We start from the raw sequence: 22,449 nt of genomic DNA, 5'->3' as shown, positions 1-22,449 counted from the left end.
GGTAGGGATGTTTATTCCTCAGTACCTCTTTGTAACACAAGGGGGTTTTTTGTCTTGTAATTTACTAATACTTTACTCCTGCTTCAAAGCATGGGTTAGTGTTCTGTGTATTTCTAATAGTTTTTAGAGTTGTGTGTTAGTAGAAACAGTCTCACAAATGGTACTGAGGAATCATAAGATGGATAGTCTGAGAGGTGCTAAATCAACTGGTTGTATTCTTGTTACCTCTTTACTCACATTTCCATCTATTTTCACTCTACAGGAAAGGGGTACAATTAAATATCTATGTTTGAAATGTGATAGCAGATTATGGCACAAATGGGGAGCTCTCACACAGGAAAAACATATTTATGTTAATATTTTCACTGAGTGATGTGTGCTAAAAGCACTCTAGTGCTGGCAGGGAATGGGAAGGTACAATGGAGTATACTTGTTTTATTACAGTGTTCGTATTTTTCCTTTTTATCCTTTCACAGAAGCAAATCCAGAGAAATTCAACAGCAGATTTAGAAATAAAATGTTTTATGCAGGGGTGAGTTGTGATTCGTCTTACAGAATGATGCTAACTTAGTTGTTTGAATGTTTTCTTAAGTGCCTTCCCCCTCACTTTCTCACATCAGGAGCTCATGCCAGTTCATTTTGCCTGTTGCAATTTAAAGTGCACGTGTACAGTTTCTGGTGATGCCACACTCATGTGTCTGTTGTAAAGTGGCTGAAGCATGGTTTTATGTAGCTTAGCAGACGAGAGAAATGCTACTCCTTTGGACATACTACTGGTCATGTCTTGGCCCTACTGCTTCTGGCTTGTAAGCTTTCAGGCTTCCAGAATTTGGGAAGCACATTGATACTGATTTTTGTAAAGAAATTCCCCAAGTGTTGGCCTGTATCTTTGTAGCTTTGAGGAGTAGCCTTGGATATAGGGTCATGGGGAGTAGAGGGCAGAGATCAACTATTTAGAGTGATTAATTTTCATGTGTGAATATGCAAATAAAATTGATCACTTCTGCATTCAGAAGGTATGTGGATAACACTTCATTCTAAAATGCATTTATTAAGAGAGAAACACTGATTTGACAATGCATGATATGTAATGTCTTTCTGGGTGATGACTCCCACTGTACCCATGTGCCTTAAATACATAAACAAGTATGTGAGCAAGAATTTGCATTAAATCCTTGGGTGTCCAAGGACCTTCTTCGGTTAACCTCTCAAAAAGAGAGGTATCAAAATTTAAAAATATATTTAAAAAATCATGTTTCCTGAGAGCAAGAATGAATAGGTTTGCCAAAAGGATGGCATTTTGGTATTGAGCTCTGTGGTGGGAGAAGAAATGAGGGGAAAGAGAAGAGAGGAAGTGGTGATGACAATTTGTGCACTTTCTGTTGCAGGCAGCCTTTACAGACTTTCTGCAAAGAAGCTCAAGAGATTTATCCAAACATGTTAAAGTTGTGGTAAGTATAAGAAATTGTGCTGTAGTATTGTGGGAAGAGGGGGGAATGGAGAGCGAGCGAGGTGAGAGTTTAATGGCTCTGTTACTTTTCAGTTTTGAGCATGACATTTGCAACACATTCCAAGGAAAGTCTTGGGAAAGTTGTAACAAAGCAGCAACACTTCTCTTGTCTGTGGCTCCATTCAGCAATTTCTCTGTGCTCTGTCACTTTGGCTTTGTAGTGTGATGGTACAGACCTGACTCCAAAGATCCAGGAGCTGAAGTTCCAGTGTATAGTGTTTTTAAACATACCCAGGTAAGTTCAAGACAGATGCTTGGAGTTATAAAAGAATAATAATAATAATGATAATAATAAGTAAAAGAAAAAAGGTACCTGCAAATTTTCCTAGACTGGGTGAATGTGCAGGAAACATGTTGCCACTGTGCTGCCTTCTTGAAAGCTAGGTGTTTATAATACTGTTAATTAGCAATATGGAATGGCATCAGAGTTCAGCCAAACCATCCTTTAAAAAGTTGAATATGCTGATACAGAGATAGCAGAAATGATTAACAAACATGCTTTCCAGTTGTGCATCTAACCTGCAAACGAGCTAGTAATTACACAGATGCCTGTTCTCCCCCTTAATTGAAGCAGTGTGTGAAAAAAAGTGTGTGTATGTGTGTAGGGGAGGGTAGCAGGGGAGGGTGAGGGTTACTATTTTTACAGTAAAGGAACATAAAACTGTTGAAAGAACTGCTGTGTATTAAAATGTTAGAAGGTGTCCCAAATAGATAACTTTTAAGAATACAGCTATACTTAGTTAGATCTGTCTCCTGCTCTCTAGAGCAGTAGTCTCCAAACCTTTTCTATTGTGCATCTTTATTAGTAAAAAAATTTTTGGGCAGCACCTCAATGTATGTGTTTATAGATTATATATATGTACTGCTGTGCTAATACATTTCATACATTAGAAAACATAGAAAATGAAATTTTGAAAGGATGTAATAAAGATGAATTCAACACTATCTTAATGCTGGATTTCTTCTTTATTAAAATGTAAACTGTTTTCTTCACACACTCTAATGATCTTGTCAGTTGCAGATTTCTCTAGCACACTGTTTGTGGTGCGTGCATTCCACTTTGGAGACTACTGCTTCAGACAGCCTAGCACTTTGCTCCGCATGATATCCCAAGCACTTGATCTTTTGAGTCCTGCACTGCTCTCACTGTGCAAGCTTTTACTTGGTGTCACCTCTCCAAAGTTCCCTATTCTATCACTCTTAGATAACTTTTACATCCATCCTTTTAATGATAGGAAAGGTAGATGCCACAGCTGCACCTGTTTCTGCTTTTTATTTCTCCCTGCTGCCTCAAGCAATGGGATGTTCTGCACTCCTTGTGCTGTTAGAGCTGCTGAGCAAGCAGGGAGAGATGAAGTGGAGCTCCAGGGCTGGAGTTGCTGTTGCAGCCCCATGCCCGCCTAGAAGAGGGGCTAAGCAGCTTTCTGACTCAACAGCTCATTTGCAGAAAGCAAAGCAAGTGGGGAGAGAGAACAAAGTGCTACTGCTCTGTTACCTGTTTCCTGGTGTTTCCCCATTTTCCTCTCACAGAGGAACCTGCTAAAGATTATGATGGATACATTTATGGATGTTGCCGGCTTGGAAACAAGACACAGGTTTTCCCTTTCGTCCAGTCCTTGTCAGCATAACTTTTAATTGTCCCTGAATTCAGTTTTGGTATGGATATCTGGATACTTCTGGAGGACAGCAGAACAGGCTAATAGCCAGGCTGCTAGTCAGGACTCATCAGGGCAGAGTGCTGTCTCAAAGCTCGCTTTCCAAACCTCTCTCTGTAGGTACTGTGCTGGCACAATGCCCTGGGGAAACCCTGGAGATCACAGAGACTTTGAGCCTCAGCGCCATGATGATGGCTACATTGAAGTCATTGGGTTCACCATGGCCTCGCTGGTGGGTACTGCAGGTGCTGCCCTTCCTGCAGGTGCTGCTGCACTTGGTGAATTCTGCAGGCAGCGCTACAGAGTGCAAAGTTGTCCTCATTGCTGAAGAACCACCATGATTCCACATATTCAGCTAAGGCCAAAACATGCTCTGCTGTTAGACATGGGAGACAAATTGTAGTTTTCTAATGAAAGAAATGTTATTTTATAATAGGAATGTATTCTTTGCAACATATGGCTAATTTGCCAAGTTAAATGACAAGATTATTAAAGTAAGAATAGTATGCAGGCATGTTTTTAAAGGGGGAGTGTTCTGTGGTCAAATTACTGCTGTTTCTTTTTTACTTTTGTGTATTTCAATATGGCATAAAATTCCTTTTTTTAAACTTGGCTTACTGGAAACAAAGCTGAAATATTATATAAAATTATATGCCCATACAGTTTCCATATGTCCACTAAAAAATGTCGTGAAAATTTTAGTAATAGCTGTGAAAAAATTAGTAATATTTTTGGCACAAATGTTATCTCTCCTTTTGTTCTGCTATGGAAAGAAAATTCAACCAGCAATTTTAATTTATCAGTGCACTTTCTGTCAATGCTGTCCTTATGGTAACTCAGCTTTAGTTCACTTTAAAAGCAATCTCACTCTAAATACCTTAGTGTCCTACTATCACAGTGGTCAAACACAGTGACAGTCTCTTCAGAGGACGATTAAATGCACTCAGAGTTGGTAGTTATCCCTGTGCTAGCATTAATCTGCCTAAGGCGCCGCAGCTTGAACTTACTGGGACAGACAGAAGGCATGTGTGCCTGCCTGCTTCGGGGCAAGTTTGTATAGATCATGCTTAGGACTATACTCAAGTCTTTGTTGCCACTGTCTTGTGTGGACTAGGTTAAAACTAACATGGATAAGCCTGTTTTCACTAAACTAACGTACCTACTTGTTGTGTGACCTGCCTTCGGTGTATACCACTTTCAGTGAATCCTATTGATAATAGTGTTTGTTTCCTCAAAGAGAAATGCAGGCAAATCTAATCTTCAAAGTAAGCAAAAGTAAAAGGTGGTATTGATCAGCAATCATTTCTTTAGAAGTCTGTCTGGGTTAAAGATTCTTTTTCAGCCTTTTTTTTTTTTTTTTTATGGCTCTAGTAGTTTTGGGGAATAACCCACAAGAAAGAAGAAAACCTATGTTTGTTAGCCTAGTGGATCTTGTGGAATGCACCTTTGTTACTTCACCCCTGAAGATGTTAGGATATGTTTTTGAAAATGCTGTGAAAAATCAATTTAGCATGTACCAACTGGCAGTTTTCAGTTGGAAGCTTTTTTGGATTTGCCACTAATGTGGCTCTGTGAGTGGGTAGAGCGATCTCAAAAGCTACCAACAGTTTTAGTTGGTTCTAAATTTAAGAAGTAGGGCCCCTTTGAGCTGCTGTTTCTTTTTAAAGGAAGCCTTGTTCAGAATTGAGGGTCTACGAGTCTACTAATGCTGAGAAACCATTGTAACCATAGACTGTATTGATATAATAGTAACTTGCTCTGTATGAATCCCAGATGTGCTTTCTTTGAGACTAAGGAAGAGAAGTACTTTATAAAGAAGTATTATTACGAATATTATTGATTATATTGTCAGTTGATCCATAATATGAAACACACAGAGAAGGATTAAGGTCTTGACTTCTGTTTAGGCTGTTCTGTTAGTAGTGCATTAATATAGGATTTTTTTTTTCCTGCATCTGACAGATGAGTTAATAGTCACTAATTAAAAAAATATATTTCTGCCCAAACATAACTGCCTAGAACTTGAAGAATCTGCTCATTGCCTTCCTTGTTCACCTCTATAAAATGAGTTCTTAAACATGGTGTTTACTTGTTTTGAACAAGGTCCTTCTGCTTGCTCTTTTCAGCCTGTCTGGTCTCAAGGCTTAGTTGCTGTGTAAGCTTTTATAATTTTTTAATTTTTTTCTAATTCACATTAAGGACTGTATTCTGTTCAGGAAGGGGAAGTAATTTTTCTGTCTTGCAGACGTACCCTATTAGGGTTGTTGTTCTAAAGAGCAAATAATTAGTAGCATTACTCTTGGTGTAAAAACAAACCAACCAACCAACCAAAACAAATTGAAATGCTTAAGAATGAACATAGGTATTCATTTGTGCATGCGCATGTGTGTGTATATGCGATGAGACGTGCAATGCATATCGTTAGGTATCTGCTTGTTGCCTAGCTCTTTTCTTTGTGACGTTTTAAGTACTATGCAATTTTTGAGTGAAAATACATTCATTGTGCTTTGTTAGAATGCCTTACACATGGAACACTGTGTAATGGATGCTGTCAGCAAAACTGCATTTCAGATTTGTTAACTGCCTCAGCTATCTGTTCTGAGATGTCTTTTCTTTGTTTCTTGTTTTGTGCTTTTTTTTTTTCTTCCTTTTTTTTGGTTCTTTTGCAGGCTGCTCTCCAGGTGGGTGGTCATGGAGAGAGGTTGCACCAGTGCCGTGAGGTGACACTTTTAACATACAAGTCTATCCCCATGCAAGTGGATGGTGAACCATGTCGATTGGCTCCCTCACTCATTCGGATCTCCTTAAGGAACCAAGCCAACATGGTGCAGAAGAGCAAGAGGAGAACATCTATGCCTTTGCTGAATGAGTGAGTCGGATATGTGCATGTTTTAGTGGCAAGAGGCCTGTTTGGGGCAGCATATTCAGTCACGGATTTTGCATGTACTGGACTTGCAGTGCATTTAAAAAAAAAAAATTAAAAAAATTCACACCTTCTGAACTCCCTTTCCACCATATTGTAAATACTTACCTGATTTTCTTGTATTCCTTTATCTTCTGAGTTACCCTCTGTCTTGCTTTTAGAAAGGTGGTGTATCAGTTATTTACTTAGAGGTTTGTGCAGGCTTAGCATTGTGCCTCTTGGCTTCTGACAGTTCTGCATACATATGTCATTTGCCCTGGAAGTTTTTCTAATTCATTTTCTCAACTTTAGTGATATGCTTTTTAAGGTCCATTAGAAACCCTCTAAAAAATTGCCACAATCAAGAAATACTTAGGGCATCTTTTAGTCTCTGTTGTGGAAGCATGCTGCCTGGCAGTGTTTATGGAGAAGGACGTGAAGGTACAGAAAGGACTTTGTACTTTGTAGGGAATCCTTCTCCAGTATAAACCCACAAATGAATATTATAAAGATGAACAGAGAAAAGCTAAGGTAACTGGAAAACAGGAACATGTGAAGAAGAAAACAGACAGGCAGGGCTAACATTCCTTTTCATCATTAAACCTTTGTAAGCATTGCAGAGATACTTTAATAGAAGAACCCCCTGAACATTCACATTTTGATCTATGAAAATGGCCATCCAGTAAAATTATTTGCATTATTTTGTAAAGCTGATTATTGTACTTCTTATGCAGGTCTTTACCGCTGCTAAAATGAGTGACGTAGTAAGTGCCTTTGGTGTTTTTCATGAAGTATTTTTAAAGCAAAACATCCTGTCCCTTCTACAAAGGTACTGAGCTAAAGGCCTAAAGTTACCAAGGATTCACATTTCATTGAAACATTCATGCACTGAGGCTTTAATTTTTTTGAGGAGGTGGTGGGGGATTTTGCTGTTGCAGCTGTGATGGTGAAGCAGGTTTTATGAGATGTACTATCTTTCGTTACCTCATGTAACTGGAAAAAACAGATAAGGTCTCGGGCACACCTTTTCTCTTCAGGTATCTTAAAGGTTGTCTGTGTTTTTCAGCTGTGTTATCTAGTAGAATATATTGCTTGACTTCAAACTTTGACTCCAGCCTCTTATCATCCACTAGTTGTCAATCTGTTAATGTAATTAAAGCCTCCCTGGTAGTTACTTCCAACATCTTCCTGTTCAATTTAGCACAACGTGTTCTCTTACTGGGACTGGTGCTTTTAAGTTTCAGTAGAAGCCCATATCTGTAATGTTGTAATTCCTATTTGTCGGGAAAATACCTAAGGTATGCTGACCTCTCTTGAGCAGTGAATAGCAGCCTCTTGGCTGTGAGCAGCGATGCCCGATTTCATCCAACAACAACTCCTCAGTCATTTGTGAAAGCTAGAATTGAGCAGAGGGAAATCCTGGGGCATCTTGACAGGCTCGAGAGAGGGGGGGCCCTTGCAAACCTCATGAAGTTCAACAAGGCCAAGTGCAGGGTCCTGCACACAGGTTGGAGCAATCCCAAGGCCAAGGCTGCACAGAGAATGGATTGAAAGCAGCCCTGAGGAGAATCACCTGGGAGTGTTAGTGGATGAGAAGCTCAACATGACCTGGCAGTGTGTATTTGCAGCCCAGAAGGCCAAGTGTATCCTGGGCTGCATCAAAAGAAACCTGGCCAGCAGGTCAAGGGAGGTGACTCTCCCCTTCTACTCAGCTCGCAAGAGACCCCACCTGTAGCACTGCGTTCAGCTCTGGGGCACCCGACAGAAGAAGGACATGGAGCTGTTGGAGTGAGCCCAGAGGAGGGCCACAAAGGTGATCAGGGGGCTGGAGCACCTCCCCTGTGAAGGCAGGCTGAGAGGGTTGGGGTTGTTCAGCCTGGAGAAGGGAAGGCTCTGGGGAGCCCTTATGGCAGCCTTCCAGTAGCTCAAGGGGGCCTACAAGAAAGCTGGAGAGGGACTTTGCCCAAGGGCTTGTAGTGATGGGACAAGGAGAAACGGCTTTCAGCTGAAAGGGGTTAGGTTTAGATTAGCTGTTAGGAAGAAATTCTTCACAGTGAGGGTGGTGAGGCACTGAACAGGTTGCCCAGAGAAGCTGTGGATGCCCCATCCCTAGAAGTGTTCCAAGCTTCAAAGCCATGTTGGATGGGGCTCTGAGCAACCTGTTCTAGTGTAAGGTGTCCCTGCTTACGTCAGGGTCGCTGGAACTCGATGATCTTTAAGGTCCCTTCCAACCCAAAACATTCTATGATCTTTTTCCACACTGAGGGAGGCTAATGCAAATGTAAAAAAAGAAAATCCCTGGTACTTTGATCTGATAATTAACATGGTTTGGTCTGAATTTTGAGATCTAAATTAAAACTGTGGTAGGGAAATAAAGGTTCATAGTATGTGCTAGTTGTCAAGAGGATATTCTTTGTGGTTTAGCTTAATTTAAATGGGCTATGGTAGACTATGTTGCTGTCAGTCTGGTTTGACTGAGATACTTGTCTGCAGACCTGTGTTTCGGGAAAATAGAAATCATCTGTCAGGGACTCTAGTCTGAGCTTCACTTATCAGCAATGTTTTTTGTGTATGTTGATATCTGCGTCTATAGATATCTCTGTGTGTATGTACTTTGCTCACAAATGTTGAAAGGGAAAGAGAGGGAGGAGTTGCATCTTTTAGGGTGATAAAAAGTAAATGGTATGTTAAAGGTTAAACTCTAGGAAGCATTTTAATTTTGTGAGAAGTTCATTTAATACGGTACTAATTTGTAATATTTCACAAGAAAGAAAATTTTCAATTAAATATATTTATCTAAATTTCTTGACTTGGTATCTGGAATGTATCTCTGTGTTCCATTGAAATCTCCCAGAAAGCCTTATGTTTGATTGAATGCTCTAGATTATTCTTTTGTGACTGTTATGTGAATGTTAGATATGTGAGATAAGTAAGTGGGTCTGGAGCTATCCCTAATTGTTAGTCAGTTGATCTTGAGCTTCTTGCCAGGAAAGTGATTAAAAAATTATCTCATATCACATTAATGCAGAGTTGGCTGTTATTGTCAGCTTTGATATTATTGCGAGATAAGGAGAGCAGTAGGAATGTTCTTTGGAGTTTTAGCTAGTCCAGTGCCATAAGTAGAATGATAGTTAATCTGAAGAAGTGTTACACTTTCTTTCTGTTTTGTTTCGGTTTTTTTTTTTTTTTGTTTAACCCTGTTCTCCTTTGTTCAGGAGGCTTTAAGGAGAGGGGGTTTAGAGAGAATTGTGAGTTTGTTTGCCTTTTGGGTGCACTTGAGTTTCCAGGGAATAATAGTATCTTAAAATTGGAGAGCCCATATGTTACTTATGTAGTTGAGATGAACAGAGATTTCATGCTTCTTTCACTTAGGAGCCAGAAGACTTTAGAAAGAGGATTTTCTTCTGACTGTAAGAGCTGCCCATCTTCCTAGTTGTAACTGTTCTTCAAAACCTGTAGACGCTCTGAGAAGGCACTTGTATATGAGAAAAAGGGATCTGACCTTTTTTGACCTGTTTTTTCCCCCCTCTGTTTTCCCACTATTGTGCTTCCAGCACCTACTAATCGCACATGAACTGTCTCATGTGGTTCTACAGAGACCTTCAAGGTAGAAACTCCTATATGTTGAGACTCCTTGTTTTATTTGTTACTGGATAATTTGCCTTTTTTCAAGGTGTGGGGAAAATTCAGCAGCACTTTTGACAGTGTCAATGATCCTAGTCTTTTCTTTTCAAGGTTGGCTGTGGAATCAAATTAAGGAACAAAATTCTAGTGTTTATGTGGGACTACTTGAGTTGAAGGAGCTTCCCTTTCCTGTTGACAGCAGTAGAACGAAAAGCTTTGTCCAAGCTATTAGGGAGCAAGGAAATATAATGTGCTGCATTTTGTCATAGCTAGGTGAATTAGTGGCAATTAATATTTTATTAAGTTATTTAATCTTTCACTGCTGGCTTGCCTACAAAGAAATTTTTCAGTATAATAACTGTCCCGAATTATTCATGGAGTACTTGCTGCAACTAGTGATCTCTTCTTGCTGTTCATCAAGCATTCTTTTTTTTTTAATATTTCTTTTGGAAAGCTAAGCTGTTTTGATGTGACATACAGGATTGTATAAGTATTCTTGTGTAGGTGAAGATGACCTGCTTATGGCTTGTACTTTTCTGATAACTTTAAATTTATTGAGTTGAAGCATAGTGGAGGAAGGTCACTATTTGGTGAATACAGTTGGAGGCTGTCCAAACTGAAAAGGCAGGCATAATTTGTTCTGCATCCTACGATGAATTGCTCTACAATGGAGATAAGTAATAATCCAATAAAGTCTTTCAAGCCAGAAGCAACTTTTTAGTTGCAAGGAACGTACAGGCTAAGGTGATGCTGTTCACACTTGATTATGGATTGAAACAAGGCAGATAAGGGGGGTTGTGTGTGTGTGTGGGAGATGGATTTCTTTTCTTCTCATACATCTTTTCTTTTTTGTACCAGCAAAAGCAAATTTTTGCTAGAGCCAGATCAGCTCAGACAACTCAGTTTTTCTGCAAAAGTGTAAATTATCTTCTTATTCGCCTTCCCTTAAAAGAATTGCTGGCTGTTTTCATTTCTGTTCTCCCCTGTTGGTCATGGTAACATGTGAAAGAGATGACATATAGCTTGGTTTTCTGTGATCAAGCAGAGAATGTGGTTCTTGTGAGCTACAGCAAAATGTGTGTGCCGTAAGAAAAGCTGTGGTTCAGTTTTTCCAGGAGTCATTTTCTGATCAGATACTTGAGTTTAGTATGCTGCTCAGTAAGTTTCAGTTAATGATCATTTTCTGAACCTCAAAAGATGGTATTTTGCTTTCACTGCCTTTTAGTATGGGTTCAGGAAGAATGTCCTGCATAATGGAAGAGAAAAAAAGAGGGAAGAGCTTATAGATAAAACATATTCCATACACTTGAGAGAAACAAAGGGACCATTTGAGTATAAACACTAAAGAGAGTCAGTCTTGAGAGTCACTATATATAAAATGCGTGTTTCCCTAAGGTACATGAAAGAAGAATGGAGACAGCAATTTGTCATTATGGGACACAAAATCTCCAGTAAGGGTATTTTTTTTTTTTCTTAAATGTAGACTAAAGTTGGACAAACTTTGGAGACAGTTCCATTCATTCAGATCTTGGCTTTGTTTATTTGCATTTCTGGACCTGCTTCCAAAGTCTGTTGCCTTGAAATTTTTCAGTGCCTGTGGAACAAATCCTGGGGCTCCTTGTCTTCCTTGTATAGCCATGTGCCTAGCTTGCCATTGGTCCTCATCACTCGTGTCTTTAGATAGCTCTTGTGCCATGTGGCAGTGATTTTCTCCATTTGCATGTATTCTGTTGCTCTTGGCTTGCTAGCGTGAACTTGGAGCTCTGCATGTCTCTTCATTCAACTTCTGTGTGACACATTCCTTTTGTTTCTGTTTAAATGTTGTATGTCTGTCTGTCTTCTTTTCCACTCTTTCTCTCTCTCCCCTCTGCCTTTTCCCTTGTCTGTCTCCACACTGTGTGCTGCCTTTCTCCTGGCCACTCATTTCCTGCTGTCTATAGTATCCATAAAGTGCAGTCTGCTGACCTGAGGAGAGTCTCGGCTCCCCCTGATTCCTTCACTGTGTGAGTATCTGGCTTTTTTGTACTTTCAAAGTTCCATAGTTTTTTTGCTGTTACCTTGTGTGTCCTTCTACCAGGAGGCGGGACAGTAAAATCCAGTGACAAATGGGAAGTGTGAGCTGAAGTGATAGCACGGTAGGCACAGAACTGTGGCCTCACCAACAAAGGCCACAGTTCCAGGGTACACAAATAAAGTGAGCAGGGCATGTCTGGTGGTGGTGACCAGGTTCATCAAAGAGTCCAGTTCGCCAGAGAAGTTCATACCAACAGGCAGCTCTGAAGTTAAGCACCAGGCACTCTCCATGGAGACAATTGAGATGAGAGCTTTCCATCCTTTTGGTTTTAATCAAAAACATACTGAACAAACTCAACCATAAGACACATCTCCAGATAAAGCTGATATCTCAGCCCTGTCTCCAGACAGAGCTGATTAAAACAGGAAACGAGTCCCCCAGAGGAGTGGCGTGACATTGGCTGCAGCTGCATTGAAGATTGAACCACCCCCTCACACATGTTGGCAATATCTTGATTGTCAGCAACTCCACTGTACTAATTTGCTAGATAATACCTAAATCATTCAAGAGCCTAATGTCTTTTTAAAAATGTGGTGAACTGGCACTTAAAAACACTTGTACCATTGTTGCTATCTTGTAATTCATCCCATTTATGGAAACATGCCCTAGTATGAAAACCTGTGTGTGTCCACAATTAAAAAACCCAAGCAAGCAAACAAACAAACAAAACAAAAAAAACCCAAACCCTGAAAGCACCCCAACCAACCCCACCCCAAACTCCAAACAAAAACCCCAGCTTAATGCGATATGTCAACTCAGGCAGTGTCATTTGTCTTAAATACTTGTCTTAAATACTATTGGCATCTTTTTTGTCTTCTTGCTTTGCCACTCTTATGATGGATGATATCTGTTCAAACAGGTTAGGACTATCAAAGAAATGAATTTGAAGTGCATGTTGGAAAATGAAAAATTTCAGAGTTAAAAGTCCAGGTATTCGGAGCAGAAACTTGATTCTAAGAATGATTCTTATTCTATCATAGAAAAAAGTCAATGGTATATGCTAAAAGAAATGCCACCAACACTTCCCTGTTCTAAAGACTGCGCGTGTGCAATAGATGGCACATAAATGTTCAACAAACCAAGATTTACTTGGGAAAACTGAATAACTTTAAGAGCACATTTCAGCTTTGCAGGAAAGGACCTGGGGGTCCTGGTGGACACCCCGATGACCATAAGCCAGCAATGCGCACTTGTGGCAAAGGTGGCTAATGGTATCTTGGGCTGCATTAGGAGTGTTGTCAGCAGATCAAAGGAGGTGATCCATGCACTCTGCTAAGCACTGGTGAAGCTGCACCTGGAGTGTTGGGGTTCAGTTCTGGGCTCCCCAGTAGGAGAGACATACAGAGCTACTGGCGGGAGTCCAGTGAAGGGTGCTGAACATTACAAAGGTGCACCAGTCCTATGAGGAAAGGCCGAGGGAGATGGGACTGTTTAGCCTGGAGAAGGATCAGATGGGGTTCCATCAATGTCTGTAGAAATCTCAAGTGCCCAGTGACAGGACAAGAGGCAATAAGGACAAACTGAAACACAGGAGTTTCTCTGAACGTAAAAATTGTTTTTACTGTAAGGATGATGGAGCACTGGCACAGGTTGCCAAGAGAGGTTGTGGAATCTCCGTCCTTAAAGGTGCTCAAAAGCTGCTGGGACCATGGTCCTGGACAGCCTGTTCTAGCTGGCACCAGGTGACCTCCAGTGCTCTTTTCCAACCTCAACCATTCTGTGATTCTGTGAAATTTCAGAAAGCTGCAAGTTCCTCACTGTTATTTTGCAGACAAGGAAATATTTCCAATTCAGTGTGTCTTATCCCTGGATCACATTTGCTGTACTCTGCTCCTCAGTAGAAAGTAATAAAACAATCTTGTCTCACTGATTCAGTATTTAAGCAAGCCTCTAGGAAAAAAAGCTGAGATAAGCCTTATAACTTACACAGAAGCTGTGGGTCTGGGAGAATGGGTATTGTTTCCAAGTTGAGGGATGTCCCTTGGAAAATGACCTCCAAGTTTTGAAACAGTTCATTTTAATGTCCCATTGATATCAGCTGTCAGGATAAGGCAGGGAGAGACGCTCATGAGTCCCAAACTAATTTGTAAGTCAAAGATGTTCTGTATCTTAAAATCTGTAAAAATAGATTATACATGCTGCTGCACTGTGGCTGCCAATTAACGTGTCTGGTAAATTAAAATAAGAACCCATGAGGTATTAGGGAAATTTGAGTTGGATTATGATGGCTTTGAGATTCAAATGTTCCTTTTTTTTTACTTTTTTTTTTTATTTGAACAATACAGAAAGAGCTTGAATTCCAGTTAGTACTGAAGAGCAGGGCAGATTCTGCTGAGACCTGGTGATGGATACAGCCTGTCTTAGATAAATTTCAGATTTTCTGCAGCAGGATATGCATGGGGATTTGGGGCAGCCAAAATTATTAGGTACATACTGTCTTTGTTGCAGAGACAGTAGACCTGTAGTGTAATCCATTTCAAATGTTTATACAAGGTGCATAAGCAAGTGCAAGTGTTGTATTTTCATTTAAGGTTCTTTTAAAAGGAAGGTAAAAACTTGCATTTTCCAGCTGGATGTTCAGAGATGAAAAGGATGCGTATGTGAAAGTACATTTGCATTGTGTTTGATGTAAAAGTGTTCTGGAAAAAACTTACCATTTGAAAAATAAAACACAGTTGACTTGCATAGCTCCTGCCGTCCTTTTTATAATTGGAATAAGCACTGTGGATATGCTGGGATTATTTTGTTATTACAAAATCCACATAAATAAAAATTCAAGTATCACTTTATTGGTAAAAAGCTAGTAGTCTTTAGAGTTTACAGAATAATCATTGCAGCAGAGTAGGCATAGAAAACCTGTGTGAATAACAAAGGTAGTATAAGAATATTTTTTTGTTTTTAGAGACCCAAATGTCAAACAGAATCAGTTTTCTCAGTTAGGTTGAGTGTGTATGTTGCTGATAAAGAACAGTAGGAGACAAGGGAGAAGACATTAGAGAGTGAGCTATTCTCCAAATGCATAATTCAGGATGAAAATGCTTATAAATATCTTCTCCCTTTACTCCATTACATGCATTATAACGAATTGAGTGTCAATTTTTACTGTTTAGCATGTGGGCTTCTGTTTAGTGGGATCATTACTATCGAAGAATTGCTATGCTTGGAAGTATGAAGTGTGAGAGAACTACAGCTATTATGGGAAAGGAGAAATAAAGTGAAGACCAGGATTCTACCTGGCACTTTGGCATGTGTTTGAATGTGGGCGTGGGTCTAGCCTTTATACAGCAAAATGCTCAAGCAAGTGTGAGGTAAGAAAGTGCAAAAGGGTTTAGTACAGTTGTGTTAACTTGGCTTATCTGGGATAACACTTTTCAAATGGAGAAAAAAACCATATATGGTGGAGCTTATATTTTTAGGGGTATTTTTTTAGATAAGGAGCTTAGCAAGAGCTTTGCCTTAAAATAGCAGCAAACTTTTTTGGAGCACTGAAATTTGTCTGGCAGAACAGGCTGGATGATTCTGCCCTGTTGTGGCAGTTGTTATGTTTTAAGTAGATATATGCTGTCAAAAATACACTCATTTTTAATGTATCCTTTCCAAGCTCTGCTAGTGCAATCTCAAAAGTAAGGTAAATTCTCCTCTGGCTGCTGCTTTCCTTTTTCCAATTGTTCTAAACACTGGAACATTTAATTGAATTTGTATGTTTATTTCTTCTCTAAGAGATAGGTCATTCATTAATCTGTAACTGCAAACAAGCCCCAGAGAAGTGTGGTGTGTTTTTATTTTTATTTTAAAGTTTATTTTTTGCAAGGGTGGGGCAGTAGAAGATTTTATTTTCTGTTTACTGAATCATTAAAATCTGTGTGTAGGCTGGTGTGGGCTGTATTTTGGAAGAACTATCAGAAATTTGTCGCTGGATTCGGTAGAGCTGTTGGACTGTTTATTATTATTTCCTCTCTCTATGCAGACACAAAGCATAAGAAATGGTTCACAGGGTTCATAAATAATTGATATAGGGATTAGGGCTTGTATAATTTACAAGTCTGTCTTCCCAGTTGAATCAACTTGGTGGCATGGCAGAAGTGTTACCAGCTTGCTGCGCAGGAGTGCCAAGATTGGGCAGGAGCCAAGCTCGCTCCAGCTGTTTTCTTTCCTGGTGAGGCAGGACTGGAGGAAGGAGCAGTGTTCTTAGGAAAACCAGCTGTGCTCCAAGTGAGTTGGCTGGCATCCCTTTGCCTGTTGCTGGGTGATTAATAGGGGTGAGAGCAGGAAGCCAGAGCTTCATCAAAAGCTGAGTGTGTTTTCTGGGTGAATGGAAGTAGATCAGGTTCTGCTGGTAGTCTCAGAGTAGCTATGTGTGACTTGGCCTCTGTGGGTTTGAAACACAAGTGGTGCAATGAAGGATTTAAAAAAAAAAATCCCTTCTCATTTATTTTTTTTCCGGTCAAAGCTCTGTGTTTTTAGGTTTTGGGGTTGTTTGGTTGTGTGTTTTTTGGTGTGGGTTTTTTTTTTGGGGCGGGGGGTGTTCTTTAGAAGGTAATGGAAGGCATTCGCAACTTTAAACTACTTATAATTGACTATGTAATACACCATTTTAAAACATAATAGGTGTAAGAAATGTAAATATTTTAGGTTGAATTGCAGTGCAACAATATATCCAAATTTATTTGTAAATTGTCTGCTGCTCTGTCCGGAAAGCTTTTCTTCCTCTCCTTTACAGTTGAGCAAGTTGTTTTATGCAGTATTTGGAAACATCCATTTCTATTAATACTGTACTGATATTTGCTTTCAGTGACATTCATTGCCTTATTATAGCCTATATATTCATAGCCCTATTATTACATTATGTACTTAATCTTTGTGGTTTCTGAATGCGCTGACTTTGAGCAAGATAAATTGTGCAATTTGTGTAATAATATGGATTATTATACAGTATCTGTGAAGACTACAAAGGTATTTATAGTGGAAGTGTTTTGGTCAGCTGCATTAGAGCTGTATACGGAGCTCATGAGTTCTGTGAGTGAATTAGTTAATTAGTTGGGTGATGAGGATGGTATCCCGTGGTGTCAATTACCAGTCTGACAGCACAAGGAATGAATATTCACATAGTGAATTTTAGAGCCAAACCTATATTGAATAGGTAATAAAATTTAGTGAGACATAATATCAGCCAACAATTGTATTCTGACAGAGCAGAGTATTTGCAAACAAATCATGAACAAACCCACCAAACTTCAGTCACTGAATAAATGTTCTTTGTGTATATATATACACATTTAGAGGGGTGTGTGTGTATATGTGTATACATATATATGTATTTGAGTTATGAATATATTACCTGTGACTGGACTTAGCTAGGTATATAAAGTCTCTACCCTGTAGAAAGGACCTTTTATCATTCCTATTTCTGATAAAAGTTTATTTTCAATAGAAAGCTGCTGTTTTCAAGGTTGCATTTTTATGACTAAGATTGCTAAACTTTTCAAATGGACAAAATTCCAGGCTCTGTTTCTTTCCAGTTGCATGTTTTCGCACACACAGCTTGCTTGTGTAGTAGTGGTACCCTGTCTTTATAGAAAGGGGATGAACAGGAAACTCTGGCAAGGGCCAGCTGATTTCTTTTCCACACTTAACCTGGAAAGGACCGTTTCTCCTTAGGTAATACATTACATCTACAATGGTGTGCTTGTTTTTTCCACAGAATTAAATTCAGAGATATGCAGCGCAGTGATGCGTCAAAAAAATTTACTTTTTACAAAAGCATGAGAAGTATGCTTTTACATGTTTTATAGTTAAAAGGTGGTTTATGGAGAATATGTGTGTGGATCCTGGAGCAAAAAAAAATAAATAAAAAATTAGATTTACTGTTGATTTTAGCTCCTTTTTCATCCTTCAGTTCCAAGGAAATAAAAAGGGCTTGCTCACTTCTTTTCAGGTTAAAGGACTAATTTAACTCAAGAAGGTGATGCTGCAGATGCAATAGGTTGCCATTGGCTTCAAGCCAGGAAATAGCATTTGTAAAGAGAAGGTGCACATTTTTCTTTCTTACATGGCATTAGGTAGTGAGTCAACAAAGCTACAGAAGTCAGTGTTGTCTGTCTGCCCCCTCAGCATCCAAACACTATCCTGTTCTCACAGGGAGATGGCAGGGAGATGGATGGCAATTAACCAAGTATTGGCAGATGTTGGCATGAGGCTTAACATCAGTCCCCTACCCTTTTTTTGCAGGTCTTCTTGAGTACTGAATTACAGGGTCAACATGACCATCCCTTCACCTTGACATAAAGGCTCCAAACATCCAAACATACACTTGGAGAAGTTCTGTCTTCTTTCTTTCCTCTCCCCTTTTTGTGAGATACCCAGATTATCCATTGCAATGGTGTCTTTTAAATGAGGTCAGTTGTGTGGTGGGACATAAATCTACCACTAATTCATTAATAATGGTTGCCAAGAAAGCTCATGCTTGAACTAGTGCTTAGAAACTGAGAAGCAAAACGCCTTATGAAAACTGCTTTTACACAGCTTTCCTAGTAATTTGGCTACTTAGACCATGGGACTCACCTCAAGAAACCTGTTCTGCTGGGGGCTGATGGGGTACATCAGTCAGAAGGGGAAGAGCATCTTTGGTTATAGGCTTGCCAAGCTGGTGAAAGAGGGCTTAAAACTAAAGGTGCTGGGGGAGAGGAACTTCAATCCATCCCACTCCTACCAGTTTGATGCCAGTGCCAGCAAGAGATGCCCAGACCCTGGAGAAGGGATCACAGGTCAGCAGGAGAGCACCTGAAGAGCAGCCCAAAAGAATTCCAGCCCCTCCAGACAGCAGGTCAGCTTCATCAGGGGCCCAGCTTAAATGTGCATAGGCAAATGCATTTAGCATGGCAAATAAACAAGAGAAGTCAGAGAGACGTGCACACACCTACAGGGCTGTGATCTTATGGGCATCACGGAGACATGGTGGGATGGCTCCTTTGACTGGAGTGTTAGAATGGAAGGATACAGTCTCTTTAGGAAGGACAGGCAGGGGAGACAAGTAAGGGGTGTTGCCCTCTGTGTCACTGACCAGCTGGACTGCATGGAGCTCCACCTGGGGATGATTAAGGAGCCAACTGAGAGCTATGGGTCAGGATTAAAGGGAGGGTAGGGACAGGTGACATTACAGTGGGGGTCTGCTACAGGCCACCTGGCTGGGAAGACCCGAGTAGATGAGGCCCTCTATAGGCAGGTAGGAGCAGTGTCATGTTCACAATCTCTGGTCCTCATGAGGGACTTGAACCACTCTGATACCTGCTGGGGGGACAACACAGCAGGGCATAAGCAGTCCAGGAGGCTCCTGGAATAGGTTGATGATACCTTCCTTCTCCAAGTGATAGAGGAGCAGATCAGGAGAGGTACTAAGCTGGACCTTGTTCTGACCAACAAAGAGGGGCTGGTGGATAATGTGAAGCTCAAGGGCAACCTTGGCTGCAGTGACCGTGAAATGGTGGAGTTCAAGATCCTCAGGGCAGCAAAGAGGGTGCAGAACAAGCTCACTGCCCTGGACTTCAGGAGAGAAGGCTTTGGCCTCTTAAGGCATCTGCTTGGTAGAGTACCATGGAATAAAGCCCTGGGGGGAAGGGGGGCCCAAGAAAGATGGCTAATATTCAAGGATCACCTCTTCAAAGCTCAGGAGTGACATGTCCCAACAAAGAAGTCGTCAGGCAAAACTACCAGGAGGCCTGCATGGATGAACAAGGAGCTCCTGGACAAATTCAAACACAAAAAGGAAGCCTAGAGAGGGCAGAAGCAAGGACAGGTACCCTGAGAGGATTACAGAGAATTTTTCCAAGCAGCTGGGGATCAGGTTAAGAAAGCTAAAGCCCTGATAGAATTAAATCTGGCCAGGGACATCAAGGGCAACAAGGAAAGCTTCTATAGGTACATCAGTGATAAAGGGAAGACTAGCGAAAATGTGAGCCCTCTCTAGAAGGGAATGGGAGACCTGGTTGCTCAGGATATAGAGAAGGTTGAGGTACTAAATGACTTTTTTGCTTCAGTCTTTACTAGCAAGCATTCCAGCCACGCTGCCAAAGTCACAGAAGGCAGCAGCAGTGCTGGGATAATGAAGAACCACCTGCTGTAGAAGATCAGGTTCAACACCATCTAAGGCAGGGGTCCTCAAACTTTTTAAACAGGGGGCCGGCGCACAGATTAAGTGGCAGGACTGTGGCTGCTTGCTCCCCCCCCCCCCCCCCCCCCCCCCAAACCCCTGGCGGGGGGTGGGAGGTGTTCTGTAAATACCGGGGGGCGATGGGGGGCCGTATCTGGCCCATGGGCTGTAGTTTGAGGACCCCTGATCTAAGGAACCTGAAGGTGCACAAGTCCATGTGACCTGATGAGGTGCATCTGCAGGTCCTGAGGGAACTGGTAGATGTCCATAGTATTTGAGAAACTGTGGCAGTCCAGTGAAGTTCCCACTGACTCCAAAAGGGGAAACATAAATCCCATTTTTTAAAGGGGAAAAAAGGAAGGTCTGGCAAACTACAGGCCAATCACTTCTGTGTCCAGCAAGATCATGAAGCAGATCCACCTGGAAACTATGCTAAGTACATGGAAAATGAGGTGATTGGTGACATCCCCCATGGCTTTGCTAAGGGCAACTTCTGCCTGACAAACATGGCAGCATCCTTCTACTATGGCATTGACAGTGTTTGTGGCTAAGGGAAGAACAACTGACATCATCTACCCAGTGCAAAGCATTTGATGCTGTTCCATGCAACATCCTTTTATCTATATTGGAGAGACAGAGATTTGATGGATAAACAGTTGGTGGATAAGGAATTGGTTGGATAGTGGCACTCAAAGAGTTGCAGTCAGTGGCTCAATGTCCAGGTGGGGACCTGTGATGCATGGTGATCCTCTGGGGTTAGTACTGCGACTATTACTGCTTAACATTTTTGTCAGAGGCATGGACGCTGGGATTAAGTGCATCCTTGGTGACTTTCCTGACAGCACCAAGCTGTGTGGTGCAGTCAACATGCTGGAGGAAAGGGATGCCATCCAGAGGGACCTTGACAGGCTTGAGAGGGGGGCCCTTGCAAACCTCATGAAGTTCAACAAGGCCAAGTGCAGGGTCCTGCACACAGGTTGGAGCAATCCCAAGGCCAAGGCTGCACAGAGAATGGATTGAAAGCAGCCCTGAGGAGAATCACCTGGGCGTGTTAGTGGATGAGAAGCTCAACATGACCTGGCAGTGTGTATTTGCAGCCCAGAAGGCCAAGTGTATCCTGGGCTGCATCAAAAGAAACCTGGCCAGCAGGTCAAGGGAGGTGACTCTCCCCTTCTACTCAGCTCGCAAGAGACCCCACCTGTAGCACTGCGTTCAGCTCTGGGGCACCCGACAGAAGAAGGACATGGAGCTGTTGGAGTGAGCCCAGAGGAGGGCCACAAAGGTGATCAGAGGGCTGGAGCACCTCCCCTGTGAAGGCAGGCTGAGAGGGTTGGGGTTGTTCAGCCTGGAGAAGGGAAGGCTCTGGGGAGCCCTTATGGCAGCCTTCCAGTAGCTCAAGGGGGCCTACAAGAAAGCTGGAGAGGGACTTTGCCCAAGGGCTTGTAGTGATGGGACAAGGAGAAACGGCTTTCAGCTGTAAAGGGGTTAGGTTTAGATTAGCTGTTAGGAAGAAATTCTTCACAGTGAGGGTGGTGAGGCACTGAACAGGTTGCCCAGAGAAGCTGTGGATGCCCCATCCCTAGAAGTGTTCCAAGCTTCAAAGCCATGTTGGATGGGGCTCTGAGCAACCTGTTCTAGTGTAAGGTGTCCCTGCTTACGTCAGGGTCGCTGGAACTCGATGATCTTTAAGGTCCCTTCCAACCCAAAACATTCTATGATTTTTATCTCAAATGAGTTGTTATGAGCAAAGCACTATAAAAAGAAGATAGTGCTGCTGATTTTCCTTGTTATCTTCCCAGAGAACTAAAAACTCTTGGGTCTGGATGATAATTTCAAAAAATCTTTGTAGGTAATACAGACAGTTATTAGAATTATTTGTAATAATAAGTATTCAGACAATCATCCAAATGTTTTCAGATGTTTTCAGCTACAAGTAAAAAAAATCTTGGTGGGTCTCTGGAGGGAAAAAAACAACACACAAAATTACTGTACTGTTAGTGAAAATTTAACTTTTAACCTAAAGAAGGTAGCTTTGGGGAGGGATGGGTGGATGGCATTGGGAATAAGTGATTTAATTTTGGGCTGAAGACTCCTGTTGAATTGTCTCTGTCATAGATTAGATGTGTGTACATGGTTAGTTCGCTCCTTTTTTTTTTTTTTCTTCTTATCTAAACCAGGTACCATAGAAATAATTATCATTTCTGAAAACTCAAACACAATAGTTATGTATAAGTACTGAATAGGAAAGCTTGAAACAGCAGCTTTTAAAATCACCTCTGATTCAATGATGATTGTTCTGGATCAGACAAAATAATAATTCATTAACCATTTTTTTTTAGTGATCCCAGACTTGCTGGAGTTGTTTCACCTCAACAGCTGGAAGTGGAAACAATTGCATGACTGAGACAAGCTCACAGGGAGACATGGAAGCTGGGGAGAGGGTTACCTGTCCTGTCCCCAGTATTTCCCACAATAGAGCATAGCTTGTCTCCAGTTGCCTGTGTCAGGCATGCTCCTGTCCTGCTATGCTCTAAGGAA

At 41.2% G+C, this 22,449-nt stretch overlaps 1 protein-coding gene across 6 annotated transcripts in view; it reads left to right on the top strand.

Annotated features, from left to right (window-relative positions):
• Window positions 1-22,449, top strand: part of DGKI (diacylglycerol kinase iota) — a 233,885-nt gene that overhangs the window by 125,320 nt on the left and 86,116 nt on the right. For 3 of the 6 annotated variants that reach the window (XM_055712411.1, XM_055712410.1, XM_027804593.2), the window contains exons 16-21: window positions 477-532; window positions 1,389-1,451; window positions 1,672-1,745; window positions 3,286-3,397; window positions 5,835-6,034; window positions 11,632-11,694. In XM_055712411.1, coding sequence (XP_055568386.1) covers window positions 477-532; window positions 1,389-1,451; window positions 1,672-1,745; window positions 3,286-3,397; window positions 5,835-6,034; window positions 11,632-11,694 — 568 coding nt within the window. The remainder of the gene's footprint in view (window positions 1-476; window positions 533-1,388; window positions 1,452-1,671; window positions 1,746-3,285; window positions 3,398-5,834; window positions 6,035-11,631; window positions 11,695-22,449) is intronic. The other 3 variants (XM_055712413.1, XM_055712412.1, XM_027804598.2) reach the window with 1 other exon arrangement.

The sequence above is a fragment of the Falco cherrug genome, chromosome 5, assembly GCF_023634085.1.
Source record: "Falco cherrug isolate bFalChe1 chromosome 5, bFalChe1.pri, whole genome shotgun sequence".
Taxonomy (NCBI): Eukaryota; Metazoa; Chordata; class Aves; order Falconiformes; family Falconidae; genus Falco; species Falco cherrug.
The sequence above is the reverse complement of the archived record's forward strand: the minus strand, read 5'-3'. Positions and strand labels throughout refer to the sequence as shown.